This window comes from Corythoichthys intestinalis, chromosome 4 (genome assembly GCF_030265065.1).
Source record: "Corythoichthys intestinalis isolate RoL2023-P3 chromosome 4, ASM3026506v1, whole genome shotgun sequence".
NCBI classification, from domain to species: Eukaryota; Metazoa; Chordata; class Actinopteri; order Syngnathiformes; family Syngnathidae; genus Corythoichthys; species Corythoichthys intestinalis.
Window position 1 is genome coordinate 22673722 of NC_080398.1, and position 20482 is coordinate 22694203.

The following is a 20482-nucleotide window of genomic DNA, read 5'->3' on the forward strand; positions in this document are numbered from 1 at the left end:
ACGTAGTTTCTAAGGGGTGTACTAACTTTTGTTGCCAGGGGTTTAGATATTAATGGCTATATTTTGAGTTATTTTGAGGGGAAAATAAATTAACTCTATTATAAAAGCTGCACACTGACTATTTTTCATTGTGTCAAAGTGTCCTTTTGTCAGTGTTGTCCCATGAAAAGATATACTTAAATATCTACCAAAATCCAAGGGGTGTACTCACTTTTGTGATAAACTGTGGATTCTAATGAGCTGTATCTTTAATTTTCCCAATTAGTCTTTCAAATTCTAGTATAGCAAGAGCTATTTTTCATTTTAAACCTGGTCAGGATTAACGGATTACTCTTATCAGAGCACTTTAGAAACAAACGACTCTGAATCAAAGTGTTGAAACATATAAATATTCAACAACTTAAATAATTATTAAGTCATGTCAATATCAAAACTTCCATGTCATGTGAAAAATAAAGCGTGCCTTGAAGATTAAGTTAACACACGAGGCTTTAAATCTATTTGGATAGGTAATACCACACATTTTTTTCTGTGCTAGGAAGTGCATTGGACAACAAAACAACAATAATAGGCATTAAAACTAATTTACAAAGCATTGTTATGAAACGGTAAATAAATTACGTGTTTCCAGTGACAATAAAGTCATCACACCTCCTCTATCCTTGAAGCACGTGACTTCCCAAATTACTTCCCTTTAAGAGCACATTAATACAATAATAATGACCTAAGTGGCATAGGTTACATGGTTTCCATGTGTGACATTAATATATATATATATAAGAAAAATCACTTTTCTTTCATAAAAAAAAAAAATAACACACTATCTTAAGAATGCAGATTTTTTAAATGTAAAAACTTGGTAAATTAGGTCAACTGAGACCTTGACTAACAGGTTTATGCTGTTACATGAAGAAACTCCTCATCGCCTGTTTAATGACCGGCTGGAAGTGCATCAGCAAACGAGGCAAAAATAAGAAAATCACCCATATGACAGCTTGTAACGCAAAAAAAAAATAGTAAGTTAAAAAGCGTAAAAGTTAAATTCATGGTAATATAATGGCAGCTGTGGTTGCCAGAATTGTACTGTAAAAAACAGGAAAACCATAAAGGGTTTACAGTCAAATTAAAAAAATACAATGAAAAGAACTATATTTTGACTGTCGTTTTACAGCAAACGACTGTAAAAAGTATGTACTGGTATGTGTAACTGGTCTGATGTATGTATTGACATCACTGTGCCCCTTTCACAATCAACACGCTCTTCAACCAGGGTTTGAATCCACATTATCACTACTGTAGTTGAGCATGATGACTACTGATCCAAGTCCAGTCTAGTTATAACTGCAGTACATTCTTATAAGTTATTAGAGCGCAAGATTTTCCTGACCCTCTACTAGGGCAGCAGCTGTCGATTATTTTAGCAGTCGATTAATCTATCAACTAGTTAGTTCGAATAATTGAGTAATCGGATTACGAAAATCTAATGCGTTCCAGAATACATTTTAGGAGATGTAAAACAATGGTTTGCTCAGATTGCATTTTTAGAAGAGCATTAAATGCAAACACAAAATTTCTGAGTTTTCTTCAAACTATACAGAATTGCACTTTCATATAAAATAAATTAAAATACCTTAGCTTAGCCTCAAACGGTATTAAAAATTAAATAAATGAAGCTCTAAATATAACAAAAGAAAAATTGGCTAACTTGCATACCATAAATCCGCTAGCTTAAATGCTATAAAATGCTAAGTTTTTTTTTTTTTTAACAATACTCTTAACAAATCGTTGAAACACATGTCCCCACAAAAAAGGTAAAAAAAAAAAAAAAAAAAAAAAAACTGGCTAAATATAACTATTCTAAATTACGAATGCATTAAAAAATAAAATGACTTTATGTTGGTCCTAACAGGGAGCAGCTGGAGTCAGCCATCTTAAATGAGTTAATGTAATATTCACTGTTGCTACTATAGGGCAGTGTATCCACCCCTCCCCCGTAAAAAAAAACTTAATGCAAACTCTTTAAAAACAAACCACAATAACTAGAGGTGGGAATCTTGGGGCACCTCACGATTCGATTACGATTCAGAGACTACGATTCGATTATAAATCAATTATTGCTGCACAACCCCCCCCCAGCTATTAGATGCTTTTAATAATTCGTACATTAGTTACAAAAATAGTACAAAACTCCTCTCAGGCGTAAATAAACTACAATTTCAGTATCAAGTTAATTGTTCAAAACGGTAAATTAAATACTGTAGTCCCCATTACTACATTCAATTAATTTAATGCTGTGAATCAACCGTTAAATTTGTTAAAATTGCTCCCGTTATTCCATAATTTCACTTCTGTCTACTTTCGACATGTGCAAGTTTTAAAACTGTTTCATCATTTAAAGATAGATTCAAGTCAAGGTTTTGCCGAATTAGGAGTAATTTAGATAAAAATTTAATTAGGTTTGCTCGGAAGCTTCGCTACAACAGAGCCTTCCTTAGATGTCTACTGCTTTAAGGTGGCGGCTGTTTACTAACGCCGGCGAGTCTGTCATTTCGCATCTAGTTCTATGTACATGTGATATCTACCGTACCATTATGTGGGCGTAGTTTGTAGCAACATGGGCGAAGTTTGTAAAAACTGAGTGTTGTATGTAGCAGCTGTCGGCGTTTTTTTTAATCTAGCGGCATGAGTTGTGGAATGTGGATGTTTACTCTCGTCTGTTCCTCAATGCGTCCCGAAGACCGCGCGCGCTGACTGTGTTTTAGTTCAGCTTTACTTAGCATATTTAAGAAATCGAAGCTTTTTTTGTAATCGAATTATTCGAGGTAATCGATTAATCGTAGCAGCACTACTCTATACCCACAACAACCAGTTTTTAGTAGCTCGGTAGTCAGAACGCTCGACTACCTAGACTGCCCGGTTGAAAAGGGGGGAGGAATAGAACAGGAGCTCAGTGACATCACCACCAAGACCAGTATACAGTATATATTTACACAAATCACAGTCTAAAATAATTCTGAAATTTAAATTATCCTCCCACAATATTCAGTTAAAAAAATATACCGTACAAAAAATAGTTTGCTGGGGCACTACAGAGTTTTTACTTGTTTTTTAAGAATTTTCCGCTTATTTCCCTGTTTATTTTTCGCATCACGTCAGCCAAATGTGCGCTAGGGTTTTGTTGCTGCACCAGGGAGAGGCGTGTGAGCCTTTTTGGGTTTCAAAAAGTTCCCGTTCCGCAGAGATTGGCCAAAACAAGTCCAACAACTGCGGGACCGTTGGACTCACGAGGAAGTGAGTAAACATTGTGTTTTATAATATGTTAAATACTGGGATCATGGCACACGTTTTAATAAGGAGGTGGCTTGCATGTTGTGGGGCTGAGAATAAGACTTGGAAACGCCGCCGGTTTGGGTTAGCATGTCAGTTAGCTGTCACGCCTCCTGGTTTGTTTACGCTCTCTGAAGCCGGGGCAGGGAAATGACAAAAGCCGGACTAGCTCTGGTGGAATAAAATATCATTTGGGAGGTACAAGACCTTGACGGTTTTGACCATTGTGGAGTAATTTTGCCATGTCGTACTAAATAAATGCATTTTTAATATTTGATATTCCATTTAGCATAAGACTGTTATTTGTCATGACCATAACATTTATTTAGCAAAAGGGGAAAATACTTAGATAAAAAGAACATCCTGTAAAAATATTGGTGTAGAAAAGAGTGAAACAATGACATTTTGCTGCTCTCTTCGTCGCATTTTCCTCAATGGGCTGAATTCTATATCAGATGAAATCGTGACCCTGCCGACGTCATCCTCCAGCTGGGGACGCTAGAGTGCTATGATGACAGGCGGGACTAAACGACTGACTAAAAAACTAATTTCTCATCATCTGCGCTTCGCCAAATTGTTACATACATCTGAAATTTAGATTCTCCTCCCACAATATTCAGTTAAAAACAATATACCATAAAAAATAGTTTACTGGGGCACTATAAAGTTTTTACTTGTATATGAAGAATTTCCCGTTTCCAATGTTAAATTCTGGCAAAAGCAGCCGCCAGTATTTTACAGTAAATGTAACTTTTTTTTCTTTCTTCTTTTTTAATAGTGTAGTGCACTGTCGAGTCCAGTTGAAAGTTGTCACCAAGCAAGTAACAAATCCTAAATTTAGTGACTTAGGTCAATTTCTTAATCTGAGTCACCACTTCTGCTACGTGGCCATTTTCACCTGCACTTGCTGGTCCACGCTGGCAAGCTGCTTCAGCTGCTCGGTCTCTGGGTTCTGCTCAAGCAGGGCGTCGTCGCCTACTCCCAACTCCCACACGGATCCCTTAGGTTCCGCTCTGACGCAACTCAGCATCGCAAGAGTCCACTTCCTAAAATCGCTGCTCAGGCCGAGGTAGAGCAACGGCCTGAGGCAAGCGTGAACGCAGCCCAATACAGCCGTGACTTTCAGGGCAGTCCTCCGTGAGCTTCGGGGAAGCCCGGATAAAGCGTCCGAGGTCGTCTCTGTGCCACGAAACGTGTCAATGACGAGTACGACGTTATACGGAATCCAGCAGAGTGAGAAGACCCCAACCAGAATAAGTGTGACCACTCTCTTTCGGATGGTTTTAGCTGAGCGCTGGAGCCATGGTGTCCCACAGGAGAAGAAGATGACCACCCCGGCAGCCGCGCTGAACACATGGTGGGAGATGCGCGACCCCAGGTGTTTGTTTGCAGTGTAGAGACCGAGGAAGCACTGGGTTTTCTCCTCCTTCCACGGATGGCGCTCCAACGGCATGTAGAGCCACTCTGGAATGGTAAGGAGCAGGGAGACTAGCCACACTGAAAGGCAGCTAAGGTGGGTCAACATGGGTTTCTTGTGGGAGTACAGCTGCTTGGCATGGACCAGTGACAGGTAGCGGTCCAAACAGATGATGGCCAGGAGAAAGATCCCGCAGAAGAAGTTGAGCTAGGGAGAGGAAAACAATGGAAGCAGGTTTAAATTTAAATGGCAACGTAGTGTGGGAAATCTACTTTGTAGTTATTTTAGTTTTTATTATATGTAACGTATTTTTCGGACTATAAGTCGCAGTTTGTTTCATAGTTTGGCTGGGGGTGGGACTTATACTCAGGAGCGACTTATGTGTGAAATTATTAATACATTATGATATGATTTCACATGTTATTTTGGTGCTTTGGAGTGACACTGATGGTTTGGTAAACTTGTTAGCATGTTTGTCATGCTATAGTTATCTGAATAACTTAATAGCTATGGCCACGTTCGCGTTCTGCCTTTGGCAATGTGTGTTCAATTGTATTATTGACTTTTTTTATATTGAAATGCATGCTTTTAGTTTGTGGCGCTTTCACGTGTGCCACTTGCACTTGTTTACGTGAAGAAGAGTGCTCACACGCCAGAAGAAGACCAACAGTTACGTACAGTTGTGATCAAAAGTTTACATACACTTGTGAAGAACATAATGTCATGACTCTCTTGAGTTTCCAGTTATTTCTACAACTCTGATTTTTCTCTGATAGAGTGATTGGAACAGATACTTCTTTGTCACAAAAAACATTCATGAAGTTTGGTTCTTTTATGACTTAATTATGGGTGAACAGAAAAAAGTGATCAAATCTGCTGGGTCAAAAATATACATACAGCAGCGCTAATATTTGGTAACATGTCCCTTGGCCATTTTCACTTCAATTAGGCGCTTTTGGTAGCCATCCACAAACTTCTGGCAAGCTTCTGGTTGAATCTTTGACCACTCCTCTTGACAGAATTGGTGCAGTTCAGTTAAATTTGATGGCTTTCTGACATGGACTTGTTTCTTCAGCATTGTCCACAAGTTCTCAATGAGACTTTGGGAAGGCCATTTGAAAACCTTAATTCTAGACTGATTTAGCCATTCCATTACCACTTTTGATGTGTGTTTGGGGTCATTGTCCTGTTGGAACACCCAACTGCGCCCAAGACCCAATCTTCGGGCTGATGACGTTAGGTTATCTTGAAGAATTTGAAGGTAATACTCCTTCTTCATTATCCCATTTACTCTCTGTAAAGCACCAGTTGCATTGGTAGCAAAACAGCCCCACAGCATAATACTACCACCACTGTGCTTGACGGTAGGCATGGTGTACTTGGGGTTAAAGGCCTCACCTTTTCTCCTCCAAACATATTGCTGGGCATTGTGGCCAAACAGCTCGATTTTTGTTTCGTCTGACCACAGAACTTTCCTCCAGAAGGTCTTATCTTTGTCCATGCGATCAGCAGCAAACTTCAGTCGAGCCTTAAGGTGCCGCTTTTGGAGCAAGGGCTTCCTTCTTGCAAGGCAGCCCCTCAGTCCATGGAGATGCAAAACACGCTTGACTGTGGACACTGACACCTGTGTTCCAGCAGCTTTTAATTCTTGACAGATCTGCTTTTTGGTGATTCTCGGTTGAATCTTCACCCTCCTGACCAATTTTCTCAGCAGCAGGTGATAGCTTGCGTTTTCTTCCTGATCGTGGCAGTGACAAAACAGTGCCATGCACTTTATACTTACAATTGTTTGAACTGTTGCTCTTGGGACCTGCAGCTGCTTTGAAATGGCTCCAAGTGACTTTCCTCACTTGTTCAAGTCAATAATCACTCACAAGAAATTGCTAATTCGTGTTGCTGTATGTATATTTTTGACCCAGCAGATTTGATCACTTTTTCTGTTAACCCATAATAAATTCATAAAAGAACCAAACTTCATGAATGTTTTTTGCGACAAAGAAGTATCTGTTCCAATCACTCTATCGGAGAAAAATCAGAGTTGTAGAAATAACTGGAAACTCAAGAGAGCCATGACATTATGGTCTTCACAAGTGTATGTAAACTTTTGACCACAACTGTAGCTCTGAGTGGGCGAGTTAGCGAGAGAGAAACACAGCTGCGAACCTACGTTCATTGTTTATGCTTGTAAAATATCTCTACAGAGGCAACGCCTGTGTGTATCATCTTTTCTGTTGTTGTTGTGTGTTTTCCACCCACGATCGGACACTTAGAGCCAGTTGTGTGGTTGTTTGAACGATGTGCTAATGCTAGCGAATGCATGCTAACCGTTTGTGTCATGTCATTGCTGTAAAAGCACCTAATTATCATTTCTTTACGTCGATGCAAACCTGTTTCGTATCGAGGACGAAATTTATTCAGCAAATTATACGGACGTCCAGCATCGCATTTGAAAGTTTAGCTGAATAGCTGAATAGCAAGGACAGAGCTGTAGGGTCCTGGTGAGGACAGTATAATCGCATTTCGTTGTTCATGCACTGTACACTGTACACTTATTCAGCATGTTGTTCTCTATTGTATTTTTATATTAAATTGCCTTTCAAGATGACATGTCTGTTTATGTGTTGGATTTTATCAAGTAAATTTCCCCCCAAAATGCGACTTATACTCCGGTGCGACTTGTATATGTTTTTTTTCTCTTCGTAGGGCATTTTATGGCTGGTGCGACTTATACTCAGGTGCGACTTGTAGTCCAAAAAATACGGTTGTATAAATTTGTTTTTTATACTTTACAATGGAAAACAACAAAATATAACATTTTTAAAAACATGTCTTCAGTGATATGTAATTTGAATTTTGAATTTGAATGGAAAAGCTTAAAGGAAAAGAAGAAGACTGATTCTGTCGATAAAATACAAAAACGCAGAGATTAGTGTATTTAATTTCGATACTTTTTAGTTCGTTTTGTTAAAACTACAGTTTCAGTAACTTTTGTTCTTTTAATTACAGATTGCATTTGATTCAGCTAAAAAAAATTTTTTTTTTTTTTCCAATTTCTAGTTTTTGTCATTTATTTTCATTTCTATTAATGACAACAACTTTGATAGAAAAAAACACTGTGGTAAGTTACTATAAAGTGTGTCACAATTTTAAAGGGATCCATGGATAGAAAGACTTGTAGTTCTTAAAAAATAAAAGTTATTATGAGTTAAAATAATTTGATATTAAAACCCTCTTGATATTTTCGTTATTATACAATTTCTAAAATTAGTTTAACTGGTAGGTCGCCATTGTTATTGACGTCACAGGAAGCTGACGTCACATGGTTGCGCTGCCGGGCTTCCAGAGTATGACCCTAGCGACTTAAACATGTCATCTGTTCAACCCTTTCAATTTAAACCCAAGACGAACATTAATCAGTAAGACAGCACTGTCGGTATTCCACAAAATGAGCAGCAAAAGCAAAATGAACAGGAAAGATGGGATGAGACGAGACGAGAATAGAAAAAAAAAACGGTGTTCTGCTAAGATGTGCTGCACCGGCGAAACATCCGACAAGAGGCGAATTTGACACCCAAAGTACTACCGTAAGCTTTCAGCTTGTTTTGTTTAGACATACAGACAGAACATACTAAAGATGCATTAAGAAAATACTTAAAGGTGTTAAATCAAATAAAAGTGGTTTAAATATGCTTCCTGACTAATGTGGTCAACGGATCAACAATCTGCTATAAAGCTACCACAAGAAAACACAATGCTTAAAAGTATGAGAGGGAAACACATGCAAAAAGTATTTTGAGGCAATGAAAAAGTAATAAAAAAACTCAATAAAAACACAAATAGGAAGTACTCGCTGCTTTTAACCAATGAGCGCATGTGTTGTGTGTCAAAACATGTACTAAATATTATAGATTTTTAAATCAATGGCAATATAATATGTGTTTCTAATAGCATATTTTAGGTAAAGAGAACAGTTGTGGCTTATTAGAGTCTACAAGTCTTTAAGTCAGAGGTTCCCTTTAAGACATTTATCACTGAATAGCAACTACATCTCTAAAATGTATTATTTTAAATGAAAGCACATAAAAAAAAACATGTTTTAAACAGTAGGGCAGGGGTCCCCAAACTTTTTCCTGTGAGGGCTACATAACTTTTCCCTTCTCTGATGAGGGGCCGGGGTCAGTTTGTAACAGAAAAAGTGTGACGATTGCAGGAGTGCCTAAATGTAAAAATTGATTGTTTTTCAGAAACCCACAATCAAATAACCCTTTCTGGATTCTTCATGGAACAAAAGTAAATAGTAAAGTATGGTATAGTATAGTAGAGTATAGTATAGTATTGTATAATATAATATAATAATAACACTATTAATTAAATAGATAATAACCAAATAACCCTCTCCGGGTTCTTCACAGAAAAAAGCCAGGAAATAAATGACACTACTGGAGGGTAAAAAAAAAAAAAAAAATCAAAATGGTCTCTGGTATTGTTCAGGGGACGGACCAAATGTGGAGGTGGGCCGTATCCGGCCCGTGGGCCGTAGTTTGGGGACCCCTGCAGTAGGGGGAAAAAGCTTAATATTGTATGTCTTGTAAGACATTATAACTTTTGTTTTCCTTTTCTGGGACCCCTGTTCCAATTCTCTGAAATGCCTGGGGAGCTTTCACTTTCACTTTAACTCATGTCTGCTCCACTCTTGACCTCAATCAGACGAAGGTCTCCAAAAACAGTGGAGAGGAATGTCATGATTTTTTTTTTTTTTTTTAAACTCCCTTGGCCTCACATTCAGTCTATGTTCATCACAAGAACTACAGGATTACTGTTATACACTATCATCTGTTCGCCTAATGTCCATATTTTACCACAATTACATTCTGATCACAAGAAACACGTAAGAGGCTTATTATGCCATATGATAAAGTAATCCAAAATCATTTTAAAGAATTTATGTCTTTACATAAGTGACTTTTATCTCTTTAGATTTGTATAACGTACCCATGTGGAGACAAACCAATAGTTTAAATATGTGGAAAAATGTAGTCCAAATTGGAACAGAACATATTAGGAAAGTTAAAAGGTAAAAAAACAAAAAACAGTCCCAAACCTTAAAAATAACTGCGCTGATCCTGCAAAGAGCGAGTCCGATGCACCAACCGCAACTCTGTGTGGCTTGTGCGGCCCACAGGGGCAGCGTGATGAGCAGCAGGACGTCGGCCACACTCAGGTGGAGAATGAATGTGTCTGACGTTCTCCACGCTCGCTTCTTCAGCGCCAGCGCCGCCAAAAGCAGCCCGTTCCCGAATAGACCTAGGATCAGCACAACTGAGTAGACAAGAGGGATCCACACTGCTTGTCCTCCCTTTAAATCTGGATCGTCATCTTTATACACGTAGTCCTCGTCGTAGTCGTAGCTGACGTTTAGGTTGAACAATCCATCCAGGTGGACGTCCATCTTGGTCCTGCTGATGCAGAGACAACAGTGCTGTCTTCAGAAGTGCTTAAGAACTTTTGAGAATGTCCAAAGCAGAGTGCTCTTAAAGTAGACAAGCCTAGATCTCACATGGTGAGATGTCATCAGATGAGGCAAGAGTGGGAGGTGGGTTCAAATCGGAAGTTTCCCAGCCACATACATGCATAGTCAATGAAAAAGCTGAGCTTTAGGAAACACCCCTTGAACTGTTGTGTGACAGATAGAGCCAACACTTCTGCTTTTTAAATAACACGAGATCTATGCAGATGTCATGGTTAATTTGTGCAATGATGATAAGGCAAAGTTTCAAAAAACAAGTGCCACTGCTAGTGAACCTCATGTTTCAGACACACTTGTAAAAGGTTTCAAATTTGAAACGTATAGACACTATTCGATATATATTTTTTCCCTTTTTAACCTATACAGCAGGGGTCCCCACCCGCCGGGCCATGGACCAGTACCGGCCCGTGGCACATTTGCTACCGGGCCGCAAAGAAATAATATTTTATTAAGGACCGCATTCTGGCGGATTAACTTTAGCCTGTGCCCCTGCTTAACACATCAATATCCCTGTCTACTGTAGATATAATACTACAGTATACAGTGGGGCAAATAAGTATTTAGTCAACCACTAATTGTGCATGTTCTCCCATTTAAAAGTATTAGAGAGGCCTGTAATTGTCAACATGGGTAAACCTCAACCATGAGAGACAGAATGTGAACCCCCCCCCCCCCCCCCCCCCCCAGAAAAATCACGTTGTTTGATTTTTAAAGAATTTATTTGCAAATCATGGTAGAAAATAAGTATTTGGTCTATACCAAAAGTTCATCTCAATACTTTGTTATGTACCCTTTGTTGGCAATAACGGAGGCCAAATGTTTTCTGTAACTCTTCACAAGCTTTTCACACACTGTTGCTGGTATTTTGGCCCATTCCTCCATGCAGATCTACTCTAGAGCAGTGATGTTTTGGGGCTGTCGTTGGGCAACACGGACTTTTAACTCCCTCCTCACCCAGTGGCGTAAAAATGACAACAAGAACGGTGAGCAAAAATCCCAGAACCACACGGGAGGACTTAGTGAATGACCTACAGAGAGCTGGGACCACAGTAACAAAGGCTACTATCAGTAACACAATGCGCCGCCAGGGACTCAAATCCTGCACTGCCAGATGTGTCCCCCTGCTAAAGAAAGTACACGTCCAGGCCCGTCTGCGGTTCGCTAGAGAGCATTTGGGTGATCCAGAAGAGGACTGGGAGAATGTGTTATGGCCTGGATGTGTACTTTCTTCAGCAGAGGGACACGTCTGGCATTCTGTCTCTCATGGTTGAGGTTTACTCATGTTGACATATACAGGCCTCTCTAATATTTTCAAGTGGGAGAACTTGCACAATTAGTGGTTGACTAAATACTTATTTAAACCACTGTAGATTAGAATGTCGTCATAGAAATACATTGATTGGACTGCATGCAGTACATCTTGTTTTGTGTATACAGTATAATATACTGTATCTATGGGCGCTTGTCTTCCATAATAACGTATGACTAGGCCCCGGGCGCAGCACATTTGTTCCCCCATACTAGCGAAAATGACTGGAAAACACGTCTTTGGAGAGATTTTTTAAGGCGAAAAAGTATATACAGCGGTACCTCTACATACGAATTTAATTCGTTCCAGGACCTTGTTTGTAAGTCGAAATGGTCGTATGTCGAGCAGGATTTTCCCATAGGAATACATTATAATTCCATTAATTCGTTCCAAAGCCTAAAAACATACACTAAATTCTTAATACTGCTGGCACTGTTACAAATGGCAATTAAACATAGAAAAACAAATAAGTTATAAATAAATAATTCAGAATAATATAATAATAAGAAGAATAATTAATAATTATTCCTGTAAATAATGTAACGAATCGGATTCTAATATGGCGGACACTTTTTACTGTCCCTGAACGCACCGCGAAGGTGACGTCTCAGTGAGATAGGTCGGTGCGGTAGAGATAATACTTTCGTTTTCTTGAGAGCGGTCAACTGCTTAAGACAATGGGCGTTTTGTGTTGGATAAGTTCTTAAATAAATGATAAAAACGAAACGAAGCTGGCGATTTCCTTGGCAATGTTACCACAATAATAATTGTCACCTTAACTTATAAATAGTGGCGAACGGTGGTCGGAAGAGGACCATGGAGCTGTATTGTTGAGCCAGTTCAGGGACGCGCACCCCAAGCTCATATTTTTCTGTAACTTGCATCTTCATTTCAAAGGTAAGCATCACTTTTTTCCTTGTTTCTCCAACTGTATCAACTTTTTTTGAAAACTGTGTTGATTTCTCACACAAGAAAATCCACCGTGCGTTCGTTTGCAGTGCTGTCATGTCGCCGTATTTCGAGCAACTCGTCGGATGTAGAAACAAATGGCGGCTCAAATTTTACGTCGGATGTCGAAAAGATCGTGTGTCGAAGTGATCGTATGTAGAGGTACCACTGTATATATATATATTTTTTTAATGCTGTCACAGGCACTTTAAACCAGCGTTTATTGGACCTTTTAGTTTTCAAATATGTTTGTCTGTCATTTTGCCGTCTAGTTGTGGGGATTTGCATTATAATACACGGGTGCTTCTATTTTCAATACAAAAACTCCAACACACACTGTTGGTGAAAAAAAAACGCTTTCTTTGTAGTAACCTTGTAGTAGTACGTAAACTATACAGCATGCGTTTGTACTGCCATTGTGCATGCATTGTATGAAGAAAAAGTGCCAATACGACAAATTTGGACCGAAACGGCTGTTTTTGGATGGGTAAAACAAAATTAGATTCTCGGCACCCCCTGTTATGAATGACATCCAGCGCCCCTGCTAGGAGGGGTGAATAAAGGAATTTGTTCATTCGCAACTCCTAGTCAAAATAGATAGGACATCTAGCACCGTCAATGGCACTGAAACATGAGCAAAAAAAGCCAGTGTTCCTGGTTTAAATGAACTGGACACCTATTCTTGTCAATGGCGAGCAATGAGTTAAATACTATGGGAAAAAAAAAAAAAATCTACTTTAGATTGTTTCTTGTTGGCATAACCAGTGTGTATTTCAGTTTACAATTATTTTATACATTTCATTAATTTAGGTTTTATTAACTTTGTGTTAATTAACACATTTATTTATTACGAAAGTGTATGAATATACAATAATGATTAATAATAATAAAAAAAAATAGAAATAATAATAATAATTGTTTTTTCAATGACCAAAAATCAGTAATCTGCTCTATGAGTGGTTAAACGTCTTAAGTACCAACTTTTGAATAGCTGTCCACTATAGTGATTACTGCCCCTGAAGAAATTAAATTAGTTTCATCCATTTTCCACTACTTTTTAAACACATTGCAAAAGTATTTGAAAACACACAAAAATAAAAATGTAAATTTATACTGGTCAATAACACCAGCGGTGTAATCAATGTGTAGTTTGTCACTTTGATAAGAAGTTGAGTACTGAACAAACACGTGATTAGCTAGAACTTCCATTATACATAGTCATGAAGTCCCCCTCATGAAGCACCCATGACACCAACCATGCACGTCACCTTGTCATATTTTTACACTTGCTTGTTATATGATTGTTACATCAACATTACTCATTCTTGGGAACGTCTGTGTTGTGACAACTGACTTACTTGAAAACTGAAGAGCTTTGTGTGTTTTGCCCTCTAGGGCAGTGGTGTCCTAATATTTCACCGAGAGACACAGAAATATTGAAGGAAACAAAAAGTCAGTGTTTTGTTTTCCTTAAGAAATGGACTCAAAGCTTTCAAATACACGTGAACTAAAAACAGGTTTTATATCTGAAAATAGTTTCTTTTTTATTAAATATGAGGAAATAATGTCTGCGCTGTTAGTGATAAAGATAAAAGTGTTATGTTTTGGGTTTTATTTGGTTTTATTCATGACAAACATTTTGTGATTCCTTTAAAAAAATACTTCTTTGTTACTTTTATTTAGAAAGGTAATGTTGAATGATAGGTTACATACTGTATCTAGAAATACCGTTATTTAAAAAAAATCAAATTTGGAACATGAACTGTAGTAAAGTTTTCATACTGTATAAATATTGTAGATATCTAATTGTGAGAATTCTTCTCACGTGAAATTTAATACTATTTTTCGTTTAAAAAATATTTCATCCATAAACGTTTTACATTTACAATTCAACTTTTAAAGCAACAACAGGTAACTTTTCAAGCTTTATAAAATATTTTCATCATAGACTTCATTACCTATTGACATGACACGAGAAACAGGGCCAATCCGTAGTGGGCCTATTTTCAAAAACTTCATATTCAAATATTTTCAAAACCAAAGCTGCTACCAACACCTGACCTAAAACCAAACAGGCACCTAAATATCTTTCACCCTGGCACTTACATACTCATTCATTTCTCCGGGGGGAGTTGGGACGGGGCCATACAGTCCTGGCCTGGCTCCCCCCTGTTTTTAATGCATCACACACCAAGGTTGTGGGATGGTTGGGACATGGTGGGATGGGGGGGGGGTGCCTCACAGTTACCTCCTCACGGCAGGCCCTACCATCCCTGCACCTTTTTTTAACGCACCACACACATCATACTCCACAGGAGAAATCTGGCAAAGGGCGGTGGGACGGGCAGCTGGGCTGAATTTCCATGCTGCGGTCCCACTGCCCCAAGCAAAGATCTCCTATTTTAATGCATACATAGCACTACCCTCCCCTCACAATCCCATCACGGTGCTGGGTTATAGCTGCCAGCCAGGAACCTGGCAGCCACAGTAATAGGGTTGTAGGTGGGTCCCACACGTCTTTCTATGGCATGGCTCCCGAGGCGTGGCCTCCTCTCTGTCTGAGCTGCCGGCCGCGGGAGTGGGGGGAGGTCGGGGCTCCGGTCTCGCGTCGCCCCATGGCGGCTCCTTGGCGTTCTCCTGCCTCCGCCTTCCCCTCTCTTCTCTAACTGGGTATCCGCCCTGTGCTCTGCCGCGGATCGCTGGCTGGGCGGCGGAGTATGTTGCCTGCTACGGCGGGGGACCCTGCCCTGCCCTGGGCTTTGTGGGCCGCTGGGGGCCCCGTGGCATGCCGTGTCGGCTGGGGAGCTGCGGCGGCTGCTCGCGGCCCGGGTGGGCGGACGGAGTTGCGGGATGGGCGTGGGGTTGGTGGTGCGTCCCCTCTTTCCATCCCCAAGGGCCGGTAGATGGGCGCGCGGGTGGCCCAGGGGACCACCCGGGGGACGAGGGCTCCTTTGCTGGGTTGCTGGAGGAGGGATGGGCTGCGCTGTACCCCCCCATGGCTGGCTGGGTGGGGGCCGTGGCCCTGTGTGGCCAAAACTGAAATGTTACCTAGTGTTGCTTTAAGTGTTTGGAATGTTAAAAATAGTGGTCTAAAGTTATCAATTTTAAAAGGTTTGATCTTTTGTAACATTGTTATAATTTAAGTTTTTTTTTTTTGAAATACTTTAAATCAGTCCAAAATGTAATAACATTTTGTACAAAATATACTATAACATTCCAACATTTAGAAAATAATTTATACAAAAAAATGCTTTCTTGCAACATTCCAATTCTAAAAAATAAACTGTTTAAATCAAATTGAAAAGGAAAATACAATAGAAATAACCTTAATTAGTTAACCCGTTTGTTTAATCTTTGTGGTGAATGTTTATTGTCTTGTTTGTGGCTAGGAAGGTACCTTTATCTTGAGTCTTTTTCAGAGAAAAGCTAATTCTTTTCTGTGTCATCTAAACTTCATTATTCACTGGTCTCTCTGTGTTTGCCTATATCCATCCCATTAACGTGTGAAAATTCAATAAAATTATTTGAGAGAGACAAAAAAACCCCACATTTTAAACAATTAACATAAATCTTTCAATGTGGAGAATAATTTCATGATTTAAGTGGGGAAAAAAATATGCCACGGCCCACAGATGCCCCCCTGGCAGACATTAGGACCACTCCACGCAACTGGGCCTTAAATCCGAAGACGTACAACTTTCTGCGCAAAAAAAAAAAAAAAAAAAAAAAAAAAAAAAAAAAAAAAATTTCATATAAAACATATAAAACAGTATGTCTGCCACATTAATGTTTTTAGTTACATTGCATTTTACATTAACTTTCTATGTTAAATTAACACTTTGCCCATCCCTACCATCATTTGAGATCAGGCCATGGTAATATTGACAGGGATTACTGCTATATGAAAAAAATAAATAGATAATAAATTTAAAAATAGAAAGCAAGAAAGAAATAACAGTCATTGATCACTGTCAGTGATGTTTACCTGTTACTTGAGCAGTAAAAGTGCATTTAAATGCATTTAATTAAAAATATGAATTAAATTTTTTTCACCATGGCACAAGATCATGCACCTAATCCACACACCTACGCCATAAACAAACACAGTGCAGCTCAGCCTCTGGCTTAAAAACAAAAAAACAAAAAAAAAAAACTAATGCAGCGCACTCTTTCAGCATCATTTAAACATCCTGCACATGGTGTTTTTGTTGGAGTCAAAGTTATAACAAAAGCCATTATAAGGGGTTTTAAAACACATTATTTCACACTGTTCATGTCAGCATCCTTCATTTCCTATGAATAAATTTGCTGTTTTGTCTACTTGAAAATATATTTTAAATTATTTACTTCTATTTGATTTTTTTTTGTTACCTTGGATTACCCAAAGTTAACCAAACTGAGACATAAAAGCAATGTAGATATTAAACCAATTTAATCAACTATCAAATTTGTGAGGAAAATTTTCCCCAAATACTAAACCATGCATAATGAAAACACAGTTCTGTTGTCACAGACCCATGCATACTAATGAGTAAAGTCAATTGAGTTACAACCATACACATGCACATTTATGGAGTATGCAGGCAAAAGTAGGGGTGTGACAAAATATTGAAATGATGATATATTGTGATACTTTGTATCCCAAAAGGTTATCGATATGCTCCTGCCAAGAATCAAGATATCGTTTTAAAAAGGTTTAAAAAAAAAAAATTTAAAAAAAAAAAAAAAAAGGAACCAACAAGTTGCTACCAAAATCTTCCACCATAATAGTGTCTCAGTTAACTCTAAGCCTGCATGCATTGGTGGTGCTCGACGCCCAATCCATTTAGACTGGGAAAGTTTGTTCATTCGAAACAGTTATTCTGTCCGATTTTCAGGACATGCACAGGTCACTTGCTGTTCATTTTAGGGCATTTACAGGTCATTTCCTGTTGAGTTTGAGTCACTGTCTATTCATTCGGGTGATTCCCAGGTCACCTTGTGTTCTGTAACTCAAAATGAACAGGAAGTGACCCATAATATACCCCCAAATCAACAGGAAGTAACTGAAAATCAACAGGTAAATGACCTTAAATGGCCCAAAATTACCTCATTGCCTAGCATTGGCTGTCACTGACGGCCATAGACGTTCAATCCGTTCAAATGGATTGGACGTCTACTCGCGATAAACTCATTCCAATTCACAGAAGAAGCTTGTTCTTCTGTTCATTAGTTGTTTGTAGAATATCCTAGAATGATTTCCTGAACAATGTATCGATAATCGTTGTATCGCCATTTCGTCAGATCATCGTTATCGTGAGCTTTGTATCGCAAATCGTATCGTATCGTGAGGTACAAAGAGGTTCCCACTCCTAGGCAAAACCATCACAAACATACTATTACAACAACTAAACTCACTTGACAATCCAACAGTAAAATGGAATTCTTGGAAATCAGAAGGCAATTCTGAACAGTGAGGGATAAGGTTTGAATTCAAGATATTCTATCCCACCCTCAGTCAGCTATGTTTACATGACACTATTCTTCCATTGAAATATGTTTTTATGGGCAATTTAAGAGTCTTTAGTAAGTGCAAAGCTGGTACAACAGGGAAAACATACTGTTATTCAATATAACTTTAAAAAACACAAGTAATACCAAGCAAGACCGAGCTTAAATACCCGAAGAAAAACCACGCGACCACTGGAATAACATGCAAACCTCACGCACCGATACTGTGAGGTAAACGTTTAAAAATATGCTCACCTGTATCAGATGATGAAAGTTGCAAGGTTCTGCTCGATAGTGGTCCAACAGAAAAACAAGAAAAAAAAAAAACCAGTCAGCTCTTTCACGAGGCACTGCAAGACCTCAAATCCAGAAGAAAAAGGAAACCCAGAAGAACCCCATTCTTCACGCTGTCAGGGGGGTCGGAGTTGAGAAACGGAAACAGCACGATGGTAATTGAAGGAGTAAAAAAACAACACAGATAAAGATAAAAACTAGGATAGTGACATACTCCGCAACAATCATGCGTTTTGTTAAATCGTGACAGGACTTAATGAGTAATTAACTGTCTGCGTCTAGATATCTGCAAGTCAACAAATGTCACTTCAGCTCAGAAAAAGCCAATTTGCTACTACGAAGGCAGCAATAGCTTGCTAGGTTTTCAAAATAAATATTTATTGTCACGACTACATGAAAGTAAAACCATGAAATTAATTTATGTGTTTTTAAACTTTAATTTATTGAGAAATAAGTATTAAATAATTAAAAAACAACAGCTATGTGCTGTTGTAATCAGGAGTATGTAGAGCAAAGATTTGTTTTGAAGGCTACTTTGGGCGCGTTTCTCATTTTCCGGAGAGCGAAGGATGTGTCTTGACGCTCATAAACAAAGAGGGATACAATGCGGGCGCAATGCAAGATCCTGATACATAGAGGGCGCTCTTTAGTCGTGTTCAACTGTTTTGTGAAAGAGACAAAACGTGTCTCCAAACGTCGAGTTTAGAGAAAGTTGTATAAACTTTTAATGTCGACATTAATACAACAATATTTATAAAACCAAAATACAGGGGATACTATCCAACAAATAAATAGATAAACAAACAAGATTTGAATATATATACATATTTTTTTTCAACAAAATCGTATATCAAACTTAAACGACTAGGGAATACAAAAAAATATTATTAGGATAAATTGGGAGTCTTAATCTAAAAAAAAACAGTATTTAAAACTCTAACCCTAAAAAAAGGTCTACATGCATGTATTTTATTACGCTGATGCTCCTACGCAGATGCTGCTACCCTATGGGTAATTAAAAAAAAAAAAAATAAAAAAAATAAATAAATCAGTTTAAAAAAAAACAACAACAACAAAAAAAACCTATGAATACAAAAATCAGAAATACTAATACAAAAATGAATAGCTAATTAAATAATAGTATAAATATGAATGAATGAATAAATAAATATATTTTAATATATATATTAAAAAATAAGAAATTACATTAAAAAGTTCAGGATAAAAAAAGATAAATGTGGGAATTAAAAAAAAATTAATACATTTTAATTTTAATAATTATTTATATACTGTATTTTTATTTTAACAGCTTTGGTCCTCCATACTACCCTCCCCTACATTATAGAATCCAGATGAATGCTGCCATCTACAGGCGATAAACAACTACCTCTGTATTTGGGAATCAAGAGAAACAGTTTGCAATACATTGAAAAAGGAAGTACACAATTGCGGTTAATATCTGAACGCAATGCAATGCAAACATTTGTGAAAATAAAGACCAATAATTTGAAATCTAAAATGTACGACTTAATTCTTGTACGACTGACACTTTTCTTGACTGGAAAATAATTTTCCAACAATATACAGTATTTCCCCCTCTTTCTTGAAGTATGCAAGTTGCATACTGAAAATAAACTTTTTCTTGAAAATATTTTCTTCTCTAAATTACACAACTTGTATGACTATATACAGCTTTCCCTTTAAAATACAAACGTTTCCCCTCCTCCTCTGATTATACATTATAATATCAGAATCACAACTTCTTCCCACAGGAAAATAATAGTGAATAATGCAGCTTTTTCGTCCCTTTTCTACACAACTTCTAACTACACATACAGTTGAAACAATTCACACTCACACTCTTTTAAGGGTAATTTTGTGTCTTCAGTTTACCGAAATGAAACTGAAATTTTGCCCTATTAAATTTCATACGTGAGTCACGCACAATCATTTCCTCTTTTTTTGCAACGTGTGTGCGCTCCACACAGATGCGGTCCAATATTTTGTTTGACACCCCCCCCCCCCCCCCCCGCCGCCAAAAAGACAAACTCAGCAGTTTTTTTTCTTCTTTTTTTTTGCTCAACAGGTGAGTAAAATGAGAATGTACCAACAAAATAGGTCATGCCCCCCACACACATTAAAAAAAAAAATCAATAACATTCATAATACT

General features: G+C 38.1%; 1 protein-coding gene across 2 annotated transcripts; it reads right to left on the bottom strand.

Moving 5' to 3' along the window:
- Positions 1–136: 136 nt before the first annotated feature.
- LOC130915173 (C-X-C chemokine receptor type 3-like) lies at positions 137–18613 on the bottom strand. 2 transcript variants are annotated; one of them, XM_057834991.1, is made up of 3 exons: positions 18274–18613; positions 9846–10200; positions 137–4951 (listed from the first exon to the last, which is right to left on the bottom strand). In XM_057834991.1, exons 2-3 carry the CDS (start codon positions 10191–10193, stop codon positions 4208–4210), a joined length of 1092 nt encoding a protein of 363 aa, XP_057690974.1. In that variant the 5' UTR covers positions 10194–10200; positions 18274–18613; the 3' UTR covers positions 137–4207. The 2 variants fall into 2 exon arrangements, with proteins under 2 accessions (XP_057690974.1, XP_057690976.1); XM_057834993.1 differs by having other exon boundaries at positions 9846–10203.
- Between the last annotated feature and the right edge of the window lie 1869 nt (positions 18614–20482).